Raw genomic sequence first — 19839 nt, 5'->3', positions numbered from 1 at the left:
TCACTCATTTGCGGGCATCCGGAGACTCGCGAAACTTCCCGCCATACTCATAATTCTCTCTTCATGCCTAATACATATCCATTAAACACTGTGATATAACCAATGCTCGGATCGTTTGCTTTCTCACTGCAATCGAACCGCTCCAGGGTTCGTTTCAATCGAGCCGAGACCACCTCACTCAGCCGGTCTTGGAGCGATTACTTTGGCGCGGAACAGAACGAGATTGCCCTGTTCACATATGCCAAACGAACCGCGCTAACTGGGCAAACGAGATACATTCCAAAACAAAAGTGTAGGTGTGAAAGCACCCTTAAACTCCTCCACCTGGGGTAAAGACTTCCTCCAACCTGGAGATGGATAGAATTGCCTAAAAAAGAAATTCATGGAAAGTAAATGGTCAGAAAAGGGAACTCTATATTTAAGATGGGGTTTTCCCTCTCTAGCTCATATGTAAATATAATTTTTTTTTTATGGAACATACAGACTCTTGACCACATTCAAATGATCATGCTGCTACAGATGTACAGAAACAGTAAACGAGGAAGACAAATGAAAAAACTCCCTTTTTGGAGTAATAAACAAATGATTTGACATGCTTAATGACAGATAAGAGCAGATAAAAAATAATGAAGCTGCTGACAGAAACATCAGACTGAGGACAGAAACGCACCATCTCTGAGGTAAGAACTACTCATCTTCATTCTTTACACACAAATGAACTTCTGGCATCTGTTGATTTTCATTTTTTATTGTGTAAAGCTCTCCGCGGTTATTGGCTCAGAAATGTATAGGGACAATTTCAGTACACTTAAAATAATATTCTGGGTTAGAGGAACATCAACATATCACTTAAATTAGAAATGTATGTTTTCCAGTAAGTAAACAATACTGGAATAACAATACCAGAATACTGGGTCTCAGATATAAATATATTGTTATTTAGACTGTAAAAGTGACTATTTACATTATCCTAATTACTTAATGTAATTCTTAATTTACTAAATTTCTTTACACATTGGACCTTTAAAAACCATTCGGTTATAACACCTTTTCACTGTAAAATTACAAATACAAGATGTTCAATGAATGTTTGCATTTTTTATTACATTATTATTATGTGAAGTTTATTAATAAACTAATTTTGAGAGGATCACATGCTTACGATTGGTTATGACTGGTCCCACAAAAGCTAATACATCATTTACCAATCGGTAGTGACGTGCGGACCAATACTAAAATATCTATATCTGCAATACCAGCTTTGTATGTTCTAGAATCGATTATCTTATCAAAATATTGATATTTCAGTAATTTGGAGCAAATTTGTATTTTATTGGAAATAGAAATACAGCAGAAAGTAACCACATTTAAGCTAGTTTATCTGAATAATGCCAACTTAGTCTGAACTACTTGTTCTTCCGCCTGCCAAGTCATGTGCGTAATACGGCACTGTACAACTGCAGAGCACACTAGCTAGCCATTCAGCCCCCTCACCTGGCACATGTTGTTCAGACACACTGTCAGTGAATATGGGTGGCCGCTATGTGTGGAGCTATTTCACTTCCATAAACTCAAACGATGCGGTTTGTGACACGTTTAACAAAACAGTGAGGTACTGTGGTAATACTAAAAACCAAATCAAACATCTACATATAAATCACAAGACAGAATATGACTATGTCATGACTAGATGGTCAGAAGAGGAGAAATGAAGAGGCACAGGTGCTGCTAGGGGGCGAGACAGACATCACTTTCAGAGTCATTAGCCGCATTTCCACTATCGGGTCAGTGCGAGCCAGGGCTTTTATCGGGCTGGACCGGGCCAATCGCCCGGGAGGTTGAGTAATGAGGCCGAAATCATGTCGCGTTTCCACAGTCGGGCTAGTAGCTTACAGCGCGTCACGCAAACACCGCCCCCAGAATGTCCCCCGAATCAAACGTCACACAACCCGCTCACTTCAGCGGGAATCCGGCAGATAAAGCACACCATCACATCATCACGAAACCATTAAAATGAAGACAACCTAAACAAACAAATGACACGTTACTGTACAACAGTACATGTCTATATGCACAGATCTGTGTGTTTCCATTCATTACATTTGTTTACTCACCGACCAACTGCTGGCATTGTGCATCGAGTGCTCTCTAAATCAGGGAGCGATATAGAGATATAGGACTCTTCAACACAGGATGTGTCTCTCCTGTAATATCCTCCACACCTGCTCACTGGCCTCAGCCTAAATGACTGGATTCTTCGTCTCTTAAGTTAATAAGTTTGTCAAGGGTGCTGCTGTTAAGGCAAAATCCGGGATGAAGTGTCAGGTACCAGCCCACCAAATCTATAAGGCAACGCACCTCTTTCTTGGTCTTGGGCCTTTGGCTCCACCAAATCACTTCTACCTTATATACCTATGGTCTAAGACCATCATTGCGTAGTCTGTACCCCAGGTAGTTTGTTTCTTGCTTGCCCCAGTCACACTTTGCCTATTTAAGGACAAATCTGCTACTTGGATTTTCTCCAGTGTCTGTCTTACGAGCTGCAAATGATCCGCCCATATGTGACTATGAATGTCACAACATGTCTAACTCTTCACAGCCCAGGAAAACTTTGTCTATAGGTTGCTGGAAAGTTGCAGGTGCCCCATGTAATCTGAATGGAAGAACTGTAAATCAGTATGGCCCAAGAAGAGTTCTGAAGGCAGTCAGTGGTCTTGATGTAGAATGGAGGGGCACCTGGCTAAAACAATGACAGGTACTTGTAAAGCGGATCTTGCAACTCTTGTTGCATTTCCTCTTCCAAGTGTTCTAGTTTCAGCTCTACTGACCACTATGCCGTCACCATTTAGTCTGCTTGTTATTTTCTATGCTCTTCAACTTCCCATACCATCAAAAACTGCTGATTCTTGGTGTGTTTTGGTCATCTTCCACTCCTTCAGGATTTCATACGTGACCGGAACCATTCTTCTTTGTGATCTTGAAGGGGAACTTCACAGGAAGTTTGTTTGTTGAGGAGGATAACTGCAATATCACCTTCTGCCCTGGCTGGAATTGGTGTAGACACATCTTCTGGTCATATGACCTCTTCTGAGCCTCATTTAGGTTCTCTTCCGACTGCTCCCTGTAGGTCTCCAGTCTCTCCCTCATTTCTAGGGTGAATTTGATGATGCTGCCGTCCTTTCATGCTGGAGACTTTGCCCGAGCCTTCTTCAACAAGTCCAGTAGCCCTTAGACCAGCCAGACATACATCAGTTTAAATGGGGTGAAACCTGTGGATGCATGCGGTACCTCTCTTTAGGCAAATAGTAGGAACAGTCGCCACTTGTCCCAGTCTCTTCTGGTGTCATTAACAAACTTCCACAGCATGTTCCTCAATGTCGCATTAAACCTCCCCACCAGCCCATCCGTTTGTGGATGATATGGGGTAGTCCTCATTCTGGTGATGCCCAGCTGCAGATGAAACTGCTTCATCACCCGTGATATGAAGTGTGTTCCCTGGTCAGTGATGCCAACCCTAGAAAACAGTTGTATAAGAGCATGTGATACAGGCAAATAACTAACTGGCCAACACATTTAACTTTCCTCAGTCAGAATTAGGTCATTTGAATGGACTTTTCAATGGACTTCTGCGGAGGACCAGCGACTGAGGGTCTGGATCTGATGGTGGGAGAGCCCATTAGAGTCTGCTGTGATGGCTGCGCCAATCCTAAATGAGTGGCTGGAAAAAGGCTCTGGGGGAGCCTCTTTGTTTGATAAGGAAAGAAATGGTTTCCTTGTCTTGCAAAGCTAGATCTGAGATAGTGGGGTGGAGTAAAGGATTAAATTTGAATGTAACAGTTAATTCAGAGCATCTGAGGAAGCCAAAGAAGGCTAGGTTGAACATAGCATCTAAGGTACGGGCTGTGTGGGAAGAAATGTAACCTTTACGTAGGGTGTGGATGCATGAGGTAGGGATTTTGAGTGTGATGGGTTGTCTAGAATAGGGGGTGGTGGGATGGGTTTTTTGAATGCCTTTGATAAGGAGGGAGGTTTGCGAATTCATGATAGTATCAGAAGGGGACCTGTGAATTAATGTATGAAAGAATTGAATCCCACTGAGATAGCTCTTTATTGAACTAGCTAGTAAGTGTTTTGCAGTGTGCAGGTGTGATATAAAGAAAGTGATGGAGAGATGGGGAAAATCAGGGAAATGTAGTTGATGGAGGGTGTGGAAATGTTTGAATGAATTCCATGCTGTGAGGTATGAATTGAGGGTTCTGGAAGTTACTGCTTGTAGGATAAGAGATAGGGATGTTTTATGGAGTTTATAAATTTTGTGGTTTATGGCAACATCGATTCTGAATAGGGAGGGACAGGCGTTGGATGGGGGTCTGCCTCCGGGGTCAGTCGCCAGAATTTCTGGAAAGAGAAACGAGAGAGTCGGCAATTTGGTTTTTGCAACCAGGTACATGTTCAGCAATGTTGCAGTAACCAAGAATGCTAGATGTGGACCATTCACCCCCCCCCCCCCCCCCCATAGGATGGCTGCTGCGACTATTGGTTAGAGTTCGAAGAGGGCTGAAGAACCTTGGTCTTTTGGCATGGAAATCAATTGGGGTGGCCATGTTGAGGCAAACCAGTGTTCTTTATAGAAATCGTCTTAACCGATTGATGAGGCAGCATCAGTGTATAAGTTAATGTCAATAGGGGATGTTATCAAGTCACTGTAGAAAGAAAAAAAAACAGCCGTTTCATTGCTTGAGGAAAGAAATCTAAAAGATGAGTTCATCGCGACTGGGTTTAGAAAGAAGAAAAATTCTTCTAAACCGTGAACTGTGGTGGATAGTTGAAGGAGGTGGGTAATGAAAAGCCGGTCTTGTGGGATGATGCGCATGGCAAAATTTAGATGGCTGAGAATAGATAGGAGTTCTCGTTTTGTGCACGTCTGTTTTTCTAGGAAAATTTAGTACAGAGAAATGATTCGGTCAATTTTCTCTTTAGGAAGGGATGCTTGGAATTTATGTGAGTGTTTTCCTGGAGGAGATTACGGGGGAGAAATAATTAGAAAATCGTCTAGAAGGTGAATGAGGTAACTGATTCTGTAATTATTTGGCAGAATCCAGCATAAAGCTTCTGACATCATGTCAAATATTTTTGGGCTGCTTTTGCATCCAAAAGTTAGTCAAACTGCAAAATAGAATTGATTGTGCCTATTGCCAAAAAGGTACCTGGTGGATTTAAAAGATGGTTGAGCTGAATCTGAGGAAGGGGTGATTGGAGGACAGTGTGGAGTGCAGATTGGAGCAGCAGACCGCACAGGTTAGATTGCGGCATCCTAAAAATACCCGGTTTTGGAGCTCAGTGTCCAAAGCCCCCCATTAGGGACACTGGTTCCACAGGGTAACTCGTAAGGCACATTTGGCAGAAAATAACTTGTGGTAAGTGTAGAAGTGGGTGCCCCCGTAGGAGAGCTCAGCAATAATGTCCTTATAATCATTCTGTTCACATCCCCTATGGGGGAATACGGAACCAATTATATCAGTAAATCTGGCGAAGGCTATGGAAAACTCGGCTAGGGTTAGAATGCGGGACTGGTTACTGGCTGAAGATTTGAGGGAAACTCAAAATTCACCACAATCAACCTGGCGTTCTGCCACGAGAGGTGCTATAGGTGATAGGAGTGAAATAAGAAGAAAAGGGGGTAGAGAAGGTTTGGGGGAGAGGGAGAGAGGCTGAGTTGTCTTGAATGGAGTCCTGTTGTGGGAGAGTGTGTGACGTCATCGGAGGAGGCCGGGTTTCCTGGTGTTGCGGGGGAGTGGCAAGCTGTATGTTTTTGTTTTGATTGTTTCTTTCCTTGTTGCAAGCGGGAGGTTTGCGGATATGGAGTGAAACGTGGAGTAGTTTTCTGAGCGACTGGTCTTGCAGGAGGCCTTGTGGAAGAAAGGGAGTCCAATGTTGCATTTTTGTAAAGCTTGAGGAGTTCCGGTTTGTTGAGATTTCTGGGTGCGTGAATTCCGAGGTCGGCAAGCTTGTTCCTGTATTCCATGACAGTGATTCTTTTTGGAGGATGGACGGAGAAGGTGACAGAGATGTAAGATGAGGTAGGTGAATAATTTTGTTGTCTTAAAGTAGATTGGGCTGGTGATAAGTTACGGAGGCGTCTGTTAGCGGTGGAGTGAGTCATGCGTCAGTTTCTCATAGCGGTCTCGGGCTGGGGTTGGGAGCTTGGCGCTGCGGGGAAAAATTGAACTGCAGAAGGAGAGTCGTAGATCGGGATGGCTGTTGGTTTGTTGGTTATTATTTTCGTGTTCATGGTGTCTTAATTTGTTGAAGATGTCGGTGTGTAGTTGAAGGAGATAATAATTCAGGAGCAGCGACAGATGATCATGAAGATAATGATGGATATGCAGGTAGAAGTTGATGTTCATTGATGTGCAGCTTGAATTAGTCAGTTGAAGCACAGTCGGAGGCTGAGAGGTCTTCTAAACGAAGATAAAATGGACTGAAAACTGTGGTTATTTTAGATTAGATTAGATTGAACTTTATTGTCATTACACATGTACAAGTACAATGCAACGAAATGCAGTTTAGGTCTAACCAGCAGTGCAATAGCAGCAAGTGCAGGATACAGGAATAAGTTATAAAGTGCAGTTATAGAAAACTATGGTGATATTTACAGATGGATGAACTATGAACATTATATACAGGTTGGATAAGCTATGAGCAGATTTACAATATATGAATATATGTGCAGGTTGCTATTAATAAACAGTAGTGTGCAGATAGATAAACATAATAACAAGTGTATATGTTACAATATATGAATATATGTACAGGTTGCTATTAATAATCAGTAGTATGCAGACAAATAAGCATGATTACAAGTGTATATTTTTAGTGGGTGTCTACATAATTACAAATGCCCATATGCAGTGGGTACGTACAGTTCAATAAGTAAACATTTCAATGTGGTGCAGTGAATGCAAATTTTAAATGCGCAAATGTTAAACAGTGCAGTTATTGCGAGGAGTTTAAGTTAGAGGAGAGTGGGGGTGTATTGGGGGGGCAAAAGAGTCAGTGTGGGGCAGAGTTCAGGAGGGAGACAGCTCTGGGGAAAAAGCTGTTTCTCAGTCTGCTGGTTTTTGTGCGGGGGAGCCTAAAGCGCCTGCCGGAGGGCAGGAGAGTAAACTGTCTGTGAGCGGGGTGAAAGGTGTCCTTCGGAATACTGCGTGCTCGGCGCAAACAGTGTTTCTTCTGGATGTCCTCTATGGCTGGCAGTGTGGTCCCTTTGATGCGTTGGGCAGTTTTCGCCACCCGCTGAGGTGCCTTATGCTCAGCAACAGAGCAGCTTCCATACCAGACTGTGACACAGTTTGTCAGGATGCTCTCTATTGTGCAGCGGTAGAAGTTCACCAAGACGGCTGATGAAAGCTGGTTCTTCTTCAGTTGCCTTAAGAAGAATAGGCGCTGGTGAGCCTTCTTGATCAGGCTGGAGGTGTTGGTGGACCAGGAAAGGTCCTTTGAGATGTGGGTCCCCAGGAACTTAAAGGATGAGACAGGCTCAACGGCCATCCCATTGATGTGGATGGGATCATGTGAGCCTCTTCGTCCCTTTCTGAAGTCCACAATGAGCTCCTTGGTCTTGTTGGTGTTAAGGAGCAGATTATTGTCGGTGCACCAAGTGGCCAGATGCTGTATCTCCTCCCTGTAGGCCGTCTCATCATTGTTGCTGATTAGACCAATCACTGTGGTGTCATCTGCAAATTTGATGATGGTGTTGGATCTATTAACAGGCCTACAATCAACGGTAAAAAGGGAGTAGAGGAAGGGGCTCAGCACACAGCCCTGTGGTACACCAGTGTTGAGTGTGACGGTGGTGGAACAGATGTGGCCTGATCTAACATTCTGAGGTCTGTTAGTCAGAAAGTCCATAATCCAGTTGCAGAGTGATGTGTCGATATCCAGGTTCCTTAGTTTGATCAGTAACTTGGAGGGTATGACAGTGTTGAATGCTGAGCTGAAGTCCACAAACAGCATTCGTGCATAAGTGTTTTTATTGTCCAGGTGTGTGAGTACAGAGAGCAGTGCTATAAAGACTGCATCATCTGTGCTCCTGTTGCCACGGTAGGCAAACTGATGTGGGTCCAGTGTGGGTGGCAGAGAGTCTTTTAGATGTGCCAGGACCAACCACTCGAAGCACTTTATGATGATGGGTGTGAGTGCTATAGGGCGTTAGTAATTCAGGCATGTTGGGCTGGAGTGTTTGGGCACTGGCACAATAGAGGTGGTTTTAAAGCATGTTGGCACAGCTGGTAGGTTGACCGACAGGTTGAAAATGTCTGTGACTACCCCATCAAGCTGTTCTGCACATACTTTGAGGACACGCCCAGGAGTACCGTCTGGTCCAGCAGCCTTACGCCCATTGATACGACTCAGTGCGGTGTGTACTTCTGAGGAGGTGAGTGTGATAGGTGAGTGGTTGGTGGAGGAAGTGATCCTGGTGTAGGGTTCTTTATTGTCTCTATCAAAGTGGGCATAAAAGTCATTTAGCTCATTCAGGAAGGAGACGTCTGTGGCTGTGGGTGTGGACTGGCTAGGTTTGTAATTGGTGATGGCCTGGATGCCCTGCCACATGCGCTGAGGATCAGAGTTGGAAAAGGGCTCCTCTAGCTTAAGCTTGTAGCAGTGCTTGGCCTTTTTGATTCCCCTCTTCGGATTAGCCCTGGAAGTGCTGTAGGCCTGTGCATCCCCTGATCTGAAGGCAGTGTTGAGTGCTTTCAGCAGGAGGCGCACCTCCTTGTTCATCCATGGCTTCTGATTCGGGTATGTGGTGATTTGTTTCTGGGTTGTAACACTGTCTATGGTGGTGTTGATATATTCCAGAACAGAGGAAGTGTAACTGTCAATGTCTGTGTGAGAGCCATGTGTGGCCTGGGAAGCAAACATACCCCAGTCTGTGTGTTGAAACCTGTCCTGAAGTGTGGAGTCTACCCCCGCTGGCCACACTTTGATGGTCCTTACTGATGGCTTCACACGGTCGATGAGGGGTGAGTATTTGGGGGTAAAGAACAAAGAAAGGTGATCTGACTGACCCAGGTGGGGGAGGGGGGTCACAGCGTAGGTATCAGCTATGTTTGTGTAAACATGGTCCAATGTTTTGTTTCTCCTTGTGTGGCAGAGAATGTTTTGATGGAATTTAGGGAGCACTGTCTTTAAGTTTGAGTGATTAAAATCCCCCGCAGCAATAAAAGTAGCCTCCGGGTGAGCAGTCTGTTGTTTGCTGATGGCTGCATGAAGTTTGTTCATAGCCAGCTTTGCATCAGCGTCGGGAGGAATATAAGCAGCAGATATTATGGTGGATGTGAACTCCCGTGGTAGATAAAAAGGTCTACATTTAACCATTAGGAATTCCAGGTTAGCAGAGCAATGTCTCCCAACGACGACAGAGTTTGTGCACCAAGCTTTGTTAATATAAATGCATAATCCTCCGCCTCTGGTCTTACCGGAGTCATCCGTCGTTCTGTCCGCTCTGAATGTGTGGTGCTCCGTTAGCGATACAGCGTTGTCTGGTATCCCACTGTTTAGCCATGTTTCTGTGAAAATCATGACGTTGCAGTTCCATAATCTTTTGCTGTGGTTGATGCGCAGTCGAATCTCATCCATTTTGTTCACCAGTGACCGTACATTGGCGAGAAAAATGCTGGGTAAAGAGAGCCGGTGTGGTGTTAGCTTTAGCTTAGCTCTTAGCCCGCCGTGCTTCCCCCGTCTTTGTTTACATTCTCTGCGTGGTCTGCGAGCACTTCCGCCCGGCCGGTGTTCTGGCGATCTCATGGACGAGTCGAAGATTGTTAATAAAACTGTCCGGAATGCACGAACCAATATCCAAAAGCTCCTGTCGGGTGTACGATGTAAAGGCACCACTGTTCTGCACGAACAGACCCGAAATGAGCAGGAATAATACTGCAAAAATGCAGAAACTGGAGAGACCCTGAGCCTCGCGTTGTGCACGCGCCGCCATCTTGGATCTGGATTTATAGTAGCACGTGTTCCTCTTGAAATTAGTTTTTGAATAATCCTTACTAAATTTTACTTAATAAATTGTATGAAGAGAAGATTCATTTTAATAGCACCTCAATAATTAATTGCAACTTATAAATATTGAATGAACCGCCAACTTATCCGGCACAAGTTTAATACAGTGCATGCCCTTCCAGCCACAACCCAACACTGGAAAACACTAACACACTCTTTTACATACATACACTAAGGCCAATTTAGCTTATTCAATTCACCTATATCGCATATCTTTGGACTGTGGGGGAAACCAGAGCAACAGGAGGAAACCCACGCCAACACGGGGAGAAAATGCAAACTCAATGCAAAAATGCCAAGTGACCCAACTGGGGCTCGAACCAGCAAACTTCTTGCTGTGAGGCGATCGTGTTACCCACTGCGCCACCGTGATGCCCACCTGAGGAGCTTATAAGAGAAATAGTGGACTTTTTTTAAAATATTTTTTATTTATTACAACAAAGTGTTTTATTCCAACATATTTTTTTATCCTCAAAAAAGTTTAAAACACTTAATAATAAAAATTTGTGTTAAAAATCAAAGTATGTTTTGTTTGTTGCATATAGATAACTGCTTATGTGCTCTGGGTAAAAGGTATATTTTAATCCGACTATATATATATATATATATATATATATATATATATATATATATATATATATATATATATATATATATATATATATATTATTTGGAGGCAGGGGGTTGTTTAATACACTTCCCCACTAATGTCCAATACAAACATATTTCTTGTTCCAAACAAACCAGCAAACCTCCGTCCTGCCTTCATTTTCCTCAGGATTCTTTCTCAGGTCATCAATTTGAGCATACCAAATGTATTTATTAATATAATACGTAACATTTTTCTTAAAGAAATACAAGATCAGATTTTTTTTCCAACCCCCTTTTAAATGTAGAATAAATGTGAGTTTGTTAAAAAAATCATTAAAAGAATAAACAAAATGCTTAAATGATCAAATCTAATTTTAGTTGGGCTGTACAATTGTATTCATGCTTCTATTTTACTGAAATGTTTTGCTACTAAATGGATCTTATTACCCTCAGAAATGGCCAAACCACTGTATTTGACTCTTCTCCTCATGGGTGAGTGTGTTTGTAGTTTTATGGGGGTTTTTTTTTAGTTTCTTTGGGCTTTTAATCTGTTCTGAAAAGCTTTAAAGCAAAGTGTCTCTTTCACAGCTCTCTGCTCCATATCTGAATGTGTTCAGCGCCAGTATCACTTTATAAATGAGACGAAGAACTGGACTGAAGCTCAGAGATACTGCAGAGAGAAATACACAGATCTGGCCACTGTTGACAACATGAACGACATGATTGAGCTCAACAAGAGTGTGAAAGATGTACGTGATTTGAAAACTTGGATTGGTCTTCAGAAGACAAATGTTTATAATTGGCATTGGTCTTCAGGTGATCCTGTGCTCTTTCTGAACTTCACATTTGGAGAATCAACTAGCAGTAATAATTGTACTGTTATGAATAATGGACAATGGATAATTGAGGCATGTAATAACACTCATGTCTTCATCTGCTACAACAGTGAGTACAAACACTTTTAGAAAAAAATAGATTAAAAAAAATTATATATTAAGTAATACATTTTTGTTTTACAAAACAAATAAAAAAAAGTTAACAAAAATTGACTGTATGTAGTGCTGTATGGTTAACACGTTGCATATCTGACCATATTAGATATATGTTTGTAAATTATTATATATTCAAATTATAAAATGCTAAATATATAACATAAAACATATTTTGCAATAGCACATTATATGATTTTGTATAAGTTTTTATTTAGGATATTCTGTTGTGACAAATGTCAGTAATATTAGTAAAATTAACCAATTTCTTTGATAACATAAGCATTTCTGATGATGTTCCCGTTTATTCATTCATTGGTTTTCTTAAAGTGAGCAGAGGACTGGAGTTTGTCAATCATACGATGAACTGGAGAGCCGCTCAGAATTACTGCAGACAGAATCACATTGATCTGGTCAGTGTGAGGAACCAGAATGAGAATCAACAGCTGGAGAAGTTCATTAATGACAGAAACTCATCTGGATCTGCAGTCTGGATCGGTCTGTTCAGAGACACATGGCAGTGGTCAGATCACAGCAACTCCTCATTCAGATACTGGGCAGATAATTTTAAAGATGTTGCAAAATGTACAGCGATTCAGCCAAACACACAGGGACGATGGGCTGACTACTCTTGTGTTTACCACCAGATTCCTTTTGTGTGTCATGAAGGTGAGCAGATCCTCCAAACACACTCAATCCATCATCAGCTCCAGATCTCTTAAAGTTGACTCTACATGTCTGACATGTCAAATTCCTCCACAGTGTTTGTTCTGCATGTTGTTGTTGATCAGTCTCTCTCTAGTTTCTGCTTTGTTTTGTGTCCAGATAAACTGATTGTGATCCAGCAGAATCTGTCGTGGTCTGAAGCTCTGAGATACTGCAGACAGAATCATGTGGATCTGGTCTTGGTTCAGTCAGTGGAGATGCAGCGTCGTGTGATGAACGTGGTTAAACTGGCGTCTACTGAGGCGGTGTGGTTGGGTTTACACAACTACTGCAGCATGAACATGTGGCTCTGGCTGAGTGGAGACATGGTGTGCTATCAGAACTGGGCTCCAGGGAACGGCAGCACACCGGAAAACTGCAAACTGGAGAACAGAAAAGGAGCAGTTCAGTCTGGAGGAGATCAGACCTGGATCAGCCTTCCTGAATCTTACAGACTCAACTTCATCTGCACTAACTACTGAGAGTGAGAAAAGATGAGATTGTCAGTGTGTTTATTAACGTTCATTGTTCTGATTTACTTTTATTATAGGTTTGGTTTGTTTCTTAAGTTCTGAGTGAATCTGCTGTATGTGCTTTAGCAGCCACAATAGTCTGTTTTATTTCTGTATTTTACCATGATATAATCTGCTCTTATTAACACAAATGTTTAAGATTCAGATTTAATATACTTTAGATGTGATAAATATGTTTGAAACTCTCTTCTATATCTGGTGGTGTTTGTCATGTTGTGCATATATTAATGACTATTTGAATGTGTTTCTGTGAGCAGCATTACTGGAGAAACACATCATGAGTCTCTCAGGAGAATTAAATCTGCTTTATTCATTTAAAGCTGAAGTGAAGCTTTTGTATAAAACATAAAAAGAGTCAAATCCTGTGAGTAACTGAAGATAACAGAACATCAGCTGAAATAAACTGATCCACAGCCTGTATTTTTGTCTTCTGACTGTTTACTTTATTCCACTGCTAGTCAAAATAAACTAGAAATGATATGAATAAATGTAAAAATGGCATCTGATTGTTGATTTGTCTGGCTCAGATTTAGGAAGCAAAAGTTTCTGCAGTGATTGTTTTTATTGTAGCGCCTCTCGGTGTGAGTGAGAATTACTGAGAGAATGTGTTTGTTTACTCACACTCATTGTGCTTTTAACTTTTATGTTGGATTTGGTCTTGTATAGATTCTGAGTGAAGCTGCAGTTTGTTGCATTAAAATTAGTTAAAAGTTTAATTTCTATAATTTATCTTTCATAAAATAATGTGCTGTTAAGTTTTAACACCAATATTTAAGATTAAGGTTCTTCTGTTGAAGTTTTTGTTATGTCTAAGTCTGTTTGTGTTTTCAGAAACTGTTTTCTAGATCTGCTGGGGTTTGGTCTCTTCATGTTTTGCTCTGATCATATTAATGACTGCCTGAATTTGATTCTGTGAGCAGCAGATCTTTAGTAAAACGTGATTTGTGGGTCAGCTGAATGAAATCTGGTTTATTCTAAGATTGTACTCACACTAGGCTATCCAAACCATGCCAGAGTGCATTTGACCCTCGTTTCCCATTTCATTTGACAAAGCGTGAGTGCTCCGTGCCATGCCTGGTTGTGGTTTGGTTGGTTGGCTCAGGTCTGGTTTGTATTAAACAAGACTAGAAGTTGTGGATGTAAATAAATGATTGCAATATAACTGGATTGAGAAGACTTATTTGACATAATTTAAGAAGTTGTGGAGACATAGGAAATGGAAAAAATTACTTTTCCCCAAACTTCACTTTTAAGGCCTCAAGAGTGGGCTACATAGCAACAGTGCTTCACGAGGTACAGGGTAGCCATGAAGCTAATGGGGGAATCTAGCAAGGTGCAAGTGAGTACCCTCATATATGCTAGAGGACCAGATGCGGAAAATGTCTTCAACTCGCTCACGTTCGCAAGAGACGAACTGAAAAATGACTGACATAGTGCTGGACAAGTACAATTAATACTTAATGCCGAAAAAGAGCATAATCCATGAGAGGTTATGTTTTTACCAACGAGTACCTAAGCCAGGGGAAGAGAAAGTAATGTTCATACAAGCACTTTAAGTTAGCAGAGAGTTGTGACTTTGGCCCACAGAAAATGGAAAACATCAGAGAAAAGCTTGTAGTCGGCATCAGAGATAAGGAGCTGTCAAGGAGGCTACAGTTAATAACCGTCCTTAACTTAAATACTGCTGTACTGATGGTGAGACAGGCAAAAGACATTGCTTAGCAGGTGGACCAGCAGAATGAAGGTGTGTTGAGCAGTGTTCAAGAGGTTTTCAAAGACAACCTGAAAAACAGGTTCCTGCTCGCATCTCAGCCTGCCTGTCAGACATTTCACACTGGATGAAAGATCATCATCTTCAGCTTAACCTCTCGAAAAAGAAAATGCTTGAAGTTTCTGCCAACACGACTCTACATCATAACTTTCCAATCCAGATGGATGGGGCAACCATTACTGCATCCAAAATGGTGAAAAGCCTTGGAGTAACAATTTAGTACCTACTAAACTTCTCTGACCACATTTCTAGAACTGTTCGATCATGCAGATTCGCACTCTACAACATCAGAAAGACTCGACCCTTCCTATCTGAACACGGACTCTAGCATGTGCTTCAGCTGTTCTAATACTGATTTTAACCTATTTTTTAAGTTCTTGTTTATTTTATATCAAAATATGTACCTTTATACGTGAAGGAATCTGACAATGGCAATGCAGAAATTAGCTCAGAGACTGCTGCTCGTTTGGTTTTTAATGTTAGTTTGGTCATCGATAACCTGTAGTATTCCGACACTACCACGGGAAAGTTGGGCGCCAATTACATACACCAGAGATGCTCTTCTGCTGCTTCGACCTCCCCAAATAATTACTGCCCTAGTAGCAAAGAATTCTGGCCCAGATTTGGCAAAAAGCTGGCACAGCAGGCATTCATCCGGCACTGAAATACAGCATGTGGGCCAAACATGGCCCGGGTTTGGCAGAGGTGGCACCGTCTTTAAGGCGGCACACAAGATTTGGGCCAGATGAAAAACGTAGTATTTGGCCCAGATTTAAAAATTTGATAAGTGGGCCATGTGAGTTTGGCCAGTCTTGACCCACATTTAAAATACACTAAAATCATTTTTGAGTAAAGAAAAAAAATTCTACCAATCAGGTCACTTTGAGAAAAAGCGTGCCCATAGTGTGCCTAAAGCGCATCACTCCATGGGTTTATCAATTTCATTGCAATCGTGACACACCAACCTATCTGGCCCAGTTCAGGCCCAATTATGAGTTATTAACTTGGCTGAGACTTGGCCCAGATATGGTCTGTGTTTGGCCCTTGTCTGGAAGCCAGATTTGGTCCAGTCATGTACCGTAATTCACTGCGGCATGTGGGCCAAGTGTGAAGTAGCCGGGCTTCTTCCCTTTATCTCTGGCGACCGCACTGGTTCACACACACCCACAGATGCTCAGACAAGCACATACATACGCGCATACATATGTCTACTCACCTCTCCTTTTCCTCTCAGTATGCTGCTAGTGACAAAGGGCCCTGTCATCTTGCACGCATCCAGTCATCATTCCATATCTCCATTTTCCCGCAGGTTAACATTAAGCATACATTTACACACACCTTTGTGTTCATGTCTTTGTGTTTTTGTTTCGTCATTTGTCCGGGAAAGTTGGTCTTCAGTGTTGTGCCGGCCAAACCGAGCGAGCGAATGGCGCCGGCTTATGACGTCACCGGCCGCGCCATGGCAGCACCAATCACAGAAGCGCCAACCGTACCAATTGTTTGTGTTTGTAGGGTACAGCCAGCGTTGTAGAGGAGCGATTTATGTCATTAAACCTCTGATTGTTGGTTGTTTTATGTATGTATGTATGTCAGATATTATTAGTAGCTGTGTGCTTTTATATTTAGAGATGCCACATTTAAATGTTTAATGGTGTGATGTAGACGTTTACCTGAATTTACCTGTTTATGGTATGCTCCAAAAAGGGGGCGGAGTCTAGCCTTTAAAAGGAGACGGCAGACTCAGAAACGGGGTCAGTTTACCTGGCTAGCGAGCGTGTTGTGGCAGAACTGTAAGCAATCCCCTTTATCAATCTATTGTCTGTGTGACATAGATTTCTTTCGTATATATTGTAGATATATTGTTTTGTGTTGTATATATCGTATTTTGTTTTTTGTTTTATTGAGTTGTTACTTGTTTTTTTTTGTACATACCTTTTGGGAAATAGGTCACTGTACATTTATCTGCACTGGACTGTTTTGCGTTATCCTTGTAAATAAACCATCTTTTTTACACTTCTGGGATAAGGCCATCATTTTTTGAGAACTCTTTATTTATTTATTTTTTTTTGCTGGTGTTGGGCATCCCACACCTGGTAGTGAACCCATTCCGGGTCCATTACATAATTACTCACGGCGGCACGGGAACCATTCTGACACGCACCACTCTGTAGTGAGCACTATCACCACTCGAAGCTCACAGGGTGCCACAGCAGGTGGCAGTAGTGAGTTTGTGGGTCGCGGGCCATCGCACCAAGCAAAACCTGATTTTGTGGGCCAGAGCTGGGCCAGAGAAATTTTGCTATGTGGGTGCGGTGGCGGAGTCGCTTGGTTGGCCAAATAATATAAGAAAGACAGAGGATAAAGTACACCGGAGGAAAAGAGAAGGGAGAAGCGGAGTACGTTTGCGTCTCCGGCGGCGAGGAAACAGGCCTCCATTGCCCGGTATAATTCTAAGCAACGTAAGATCTCTTCAGAACAAAATCGAGGAGCTGTGAGTGAAAACCAAGGTCTGTTTCGAGTATAGAGAAGCTGGTTTGATCTTTCTCATGGAAACATGGCTGCAACCAGGTATGCCCAGCACACAATTTGAACTAGATGGCTTCACTTTAGTTCAGGCTGATCAGACAGCAGCATCAGGCAAAGACCGTGGAGGTGGTGTGTGTGTGTGTGTTTGTAAATGATAACTGGTGCACACAACTCTCTGTGAGGTCAACGATATATAACCCTGACGTTGAACTGCTTTGCTTAAGTTTAAGACTGTTCTACCTACCTAGGGAGTTCGGTAATATCATCTGTGGAGCCTACGTGCCCCCCTCGGGTAATGCAGCCAAAGCAGCTATGTATATTAATGACTGTATACAACAACAGCTTCAACGCTCCCCAAATGCACCTGCTTTTATATTGGGAGATTTTAATCACTGTAAACTTGAATTATCACTACCTGGTTTTGAACAGTATGTTAAATGTGCCACAAGGAACAGTAAAATCCTGGATAAATGTTTTGGGAATGTTAAAAAAAGCTCATTTAGCCAAATTCAAACCTCCATTAGCAAATTCTGATCACCACACAGTGTATTTAATTCCTACATACAAGCCAGTTCTGAAAAGCTCGAAACCCATAACTAAAGATGTTTTCATATGGTCTGATGATAATATTGAATCTTTGAAGGGCTGTTTTTTTTATGCACTGATTAGGATGTATTCAATTATGAGAATTTAGATGAAACAACTGAGGCAGTGACTGGCTATATAACTTTTTGCACAAATAATGTAATCACTAACAAACAAGTTATAATCTATCCCAATAATAAAGTGCATATCACAAGAGAAATTAAGAACTGCATTAATAGGAAAAAAGTTGCATTTAAAAAGCATGACTGGGTTGAATTAAAAATTGTGCAGAAGGAATTACATTGTTTGCTCAGAGGTGCCAGAATAAAACAAAAAAAGTAATTTAGAAAATAAATTGTATCAAGTCAATACCAAAAGACTTTAAAGCTCAATCAAAAATATAGCAAATATGCAATCAGCTAGAAAGTTAGTATCCACAACTGATGATAAACAAAAAGCAGAGGACCTAAATAGCTTTTTCTTAAGGTTTGACACTCACGGTATAAATCCAGACAGTGGAAAAGAAATCAAATGAATACATCAAGGGAAAGCAATTTGCTGATTGACTGTGATCAAGTTCAACTATTATTTAAGCCGATATGTCCAAAAAAAATTTGCTGGTCCTAATGGTTTCTTGGGCTTCTTACTAAAACTATGCGCAGAAGAACTGTCACCAGTTTGGTGTTCCTTATTTCAAAAATCGATTAATTTGAAGGTAGTTCCAGCAATCTGGTAAAAGATCTCTTATAATCCCAGTGCCTAAAATTGCCCATCCTGTAGATAACAATGATTTTAGACTAATTGCTCTCACATCAGTTGCAATGAAATGCTTCGAAAAGTTTATAGTGTCAGTGTTAAGAGAGAATATTAGTACAAAACCCCTCTTCTAAGAGGCCTTCATTGGCTGCCTGTGAAATTTAGAATTGATTTTAAAGTGCTTTTACTGGTTTATAAATCCCTCCATAATCTACCCCCATCCTATCTCGCAGAGCTGCTTCATCCCTACACTCCTGTGAGATCTCTTCGGTCGAGTGAGCAGAATCTTCTGTCAGTTCCACGATCTACGATTCCACCTTGCCCCTTGAGATCAGAATGGCTCCATCATTATCCACTTTTAAATCACGTATTAAAACCTACCTTTTTAGCTTGGCTTTTTTAGCGTGTCCTTTAAAACAGACGAAGCTCTGTGGAAACAGCAGTGTTTGGACGCATTTTTAGCTTCATCTCTGCTATAACATTACAGCGCCTCTGGCCTCGGCCCTTACCTGCGCAGTTTGTATGCGCAGTAAACGAACTTGTGAACTTGGGGGGTGGGGGGTGGGGGGGAGTATTTTTGTAGTCCCCAAAATGTGTTCATTGTAGGCTTTGCCAAGCTAATTCTGTTAAAACCAAGGTCTCCCTTTGCATTGAACTTTGAACTTCTTACATTCAAAGATGTTGTTTATGTTCACAAAACTACATTACACATCAACTAAAGTTTAAAATGTGATATCATAGTGGACCACCTCTTTAAGTAACCCATCTCATGTACTCTTCCCATTTTATGATCTTTTACTTTTTGGAAGAAGATACAGAACTTTCCGCTGGAAACGGAACAAGCTCAAGAACTCTTTTATTCCGGTGTCAATTAGACTATTGAACACTGAACGATAGTGTATGTAAATGTTTTGCATGTTGGCTTATTTTTAAATTGCTATTGTGTCAGAACCTGCTGAAGTGCTGTGTGAGTCTACAGAAAATTTCCCCTTGAGGGACAATAAAGTATACAAACAAACAAACAACATGCAGCTCAACTCGTTGTCCAAGCTCTTGTTCTCTCCAGACTGGACTATTGCAACTCTCTACTAGCCGGGCTTCCAGCTAACTCTATCAAACCTCCTCAGATGCTTCAGAATGCAGCAGCACGAGTGGTCTTTAATGAACCTAAACGAGCACATGTCACTCCGCTGCTCATCCGTTTGCACTGGCTGCCAGTTGCTGCTCGCATCATATTCAAAGCTTTGATGTTTGCTTACAAAGCGACTTCTGGCTTTGCTCCTTCTTATCTGCTCTCACTTCTGCAGATTTA

The 19839-nt window shown here is 41.7% G+C and overlaps 2 protein-coding genes and 1 long non-coding RNA gene across 3 annotated transcripts in view; all 3 read left to right on the top strand.

The window, feature by feature from the left end:
* The window catches only part of LOC147842925 (uncharacterized), a 959952-nt gene that overhangs the window by 794546 nt on the left and 145567 nt on the right, over positions 1-19839 (top strand). The gene's annotated exons all lie outside the window — the stretch shown is intronic.
* Positions 1-19839, top strand: part of si:dkey-88n24.9 — a 203030-nt gene that overhangs the window by 145404 nt on the left and 37787 nt on the right.
* LOC147842929 (C-type mannose receptor 2-like) lies at positions 11118-15502 on the top strand. Its single transcript, XM_087260452.1, has 4 exons — positions 11118-11154; positions 11251-11607; positions 11982-12320; positions 12477-15502. The coding sequence occupies exons 1-4, from the start codon at positions 11118-11120 to the stop codon at positions 12836-12838; spliced, it is 1095 nt and encodes a 364-aa protein (XP_087116578.1). The 3' UTR covers positions 12839-15502.

This window comes from Danio rerio, chromosome 7, assembly GCF_052040795.2.
Source record: "Danio rerio strain M-AB ecotype USA chromosome 7, GRCz13ab, whole genome shotgun sequence".
NCBI lineage: Eukaryota > Metazoa > Chordata > Actinopteri > Cypriniformes > Danionidae > Danio > Danio rerio.
The sequence above is the reverse complement of the archived record's forward strand: the minus strand, read 5'-3'. Positions and strand labels throughout refer to the sequence as shown.

What these genes read in the sequence shown, in the direction of transcription:
- LOC147842929 (XM_087260452.1), top strand. Translation starts at nt 11,118, where the DNA reads ATGGCCAAACCACTGTATTTGACTCTTCTCCTCATGG. An exon ending in TTTGACTCTTCTCCTCATGG is followed by an intron (nt 11,155 to 11,250) that starts GTGAGTGTGTTT and finishes TCTCTTTCACAG; the next exon opens with CTCTCTGCTCCATATCTGAA. An exon ending in TGTCTTCATCTGCTACAACA is followed by an intron (nt 11,608 to 11,981) that starts GTGAGTACAAAC and finishes GTTTTCTTAAAG; the next exon opens with TGAGCAGAGGACTGGAGTTT.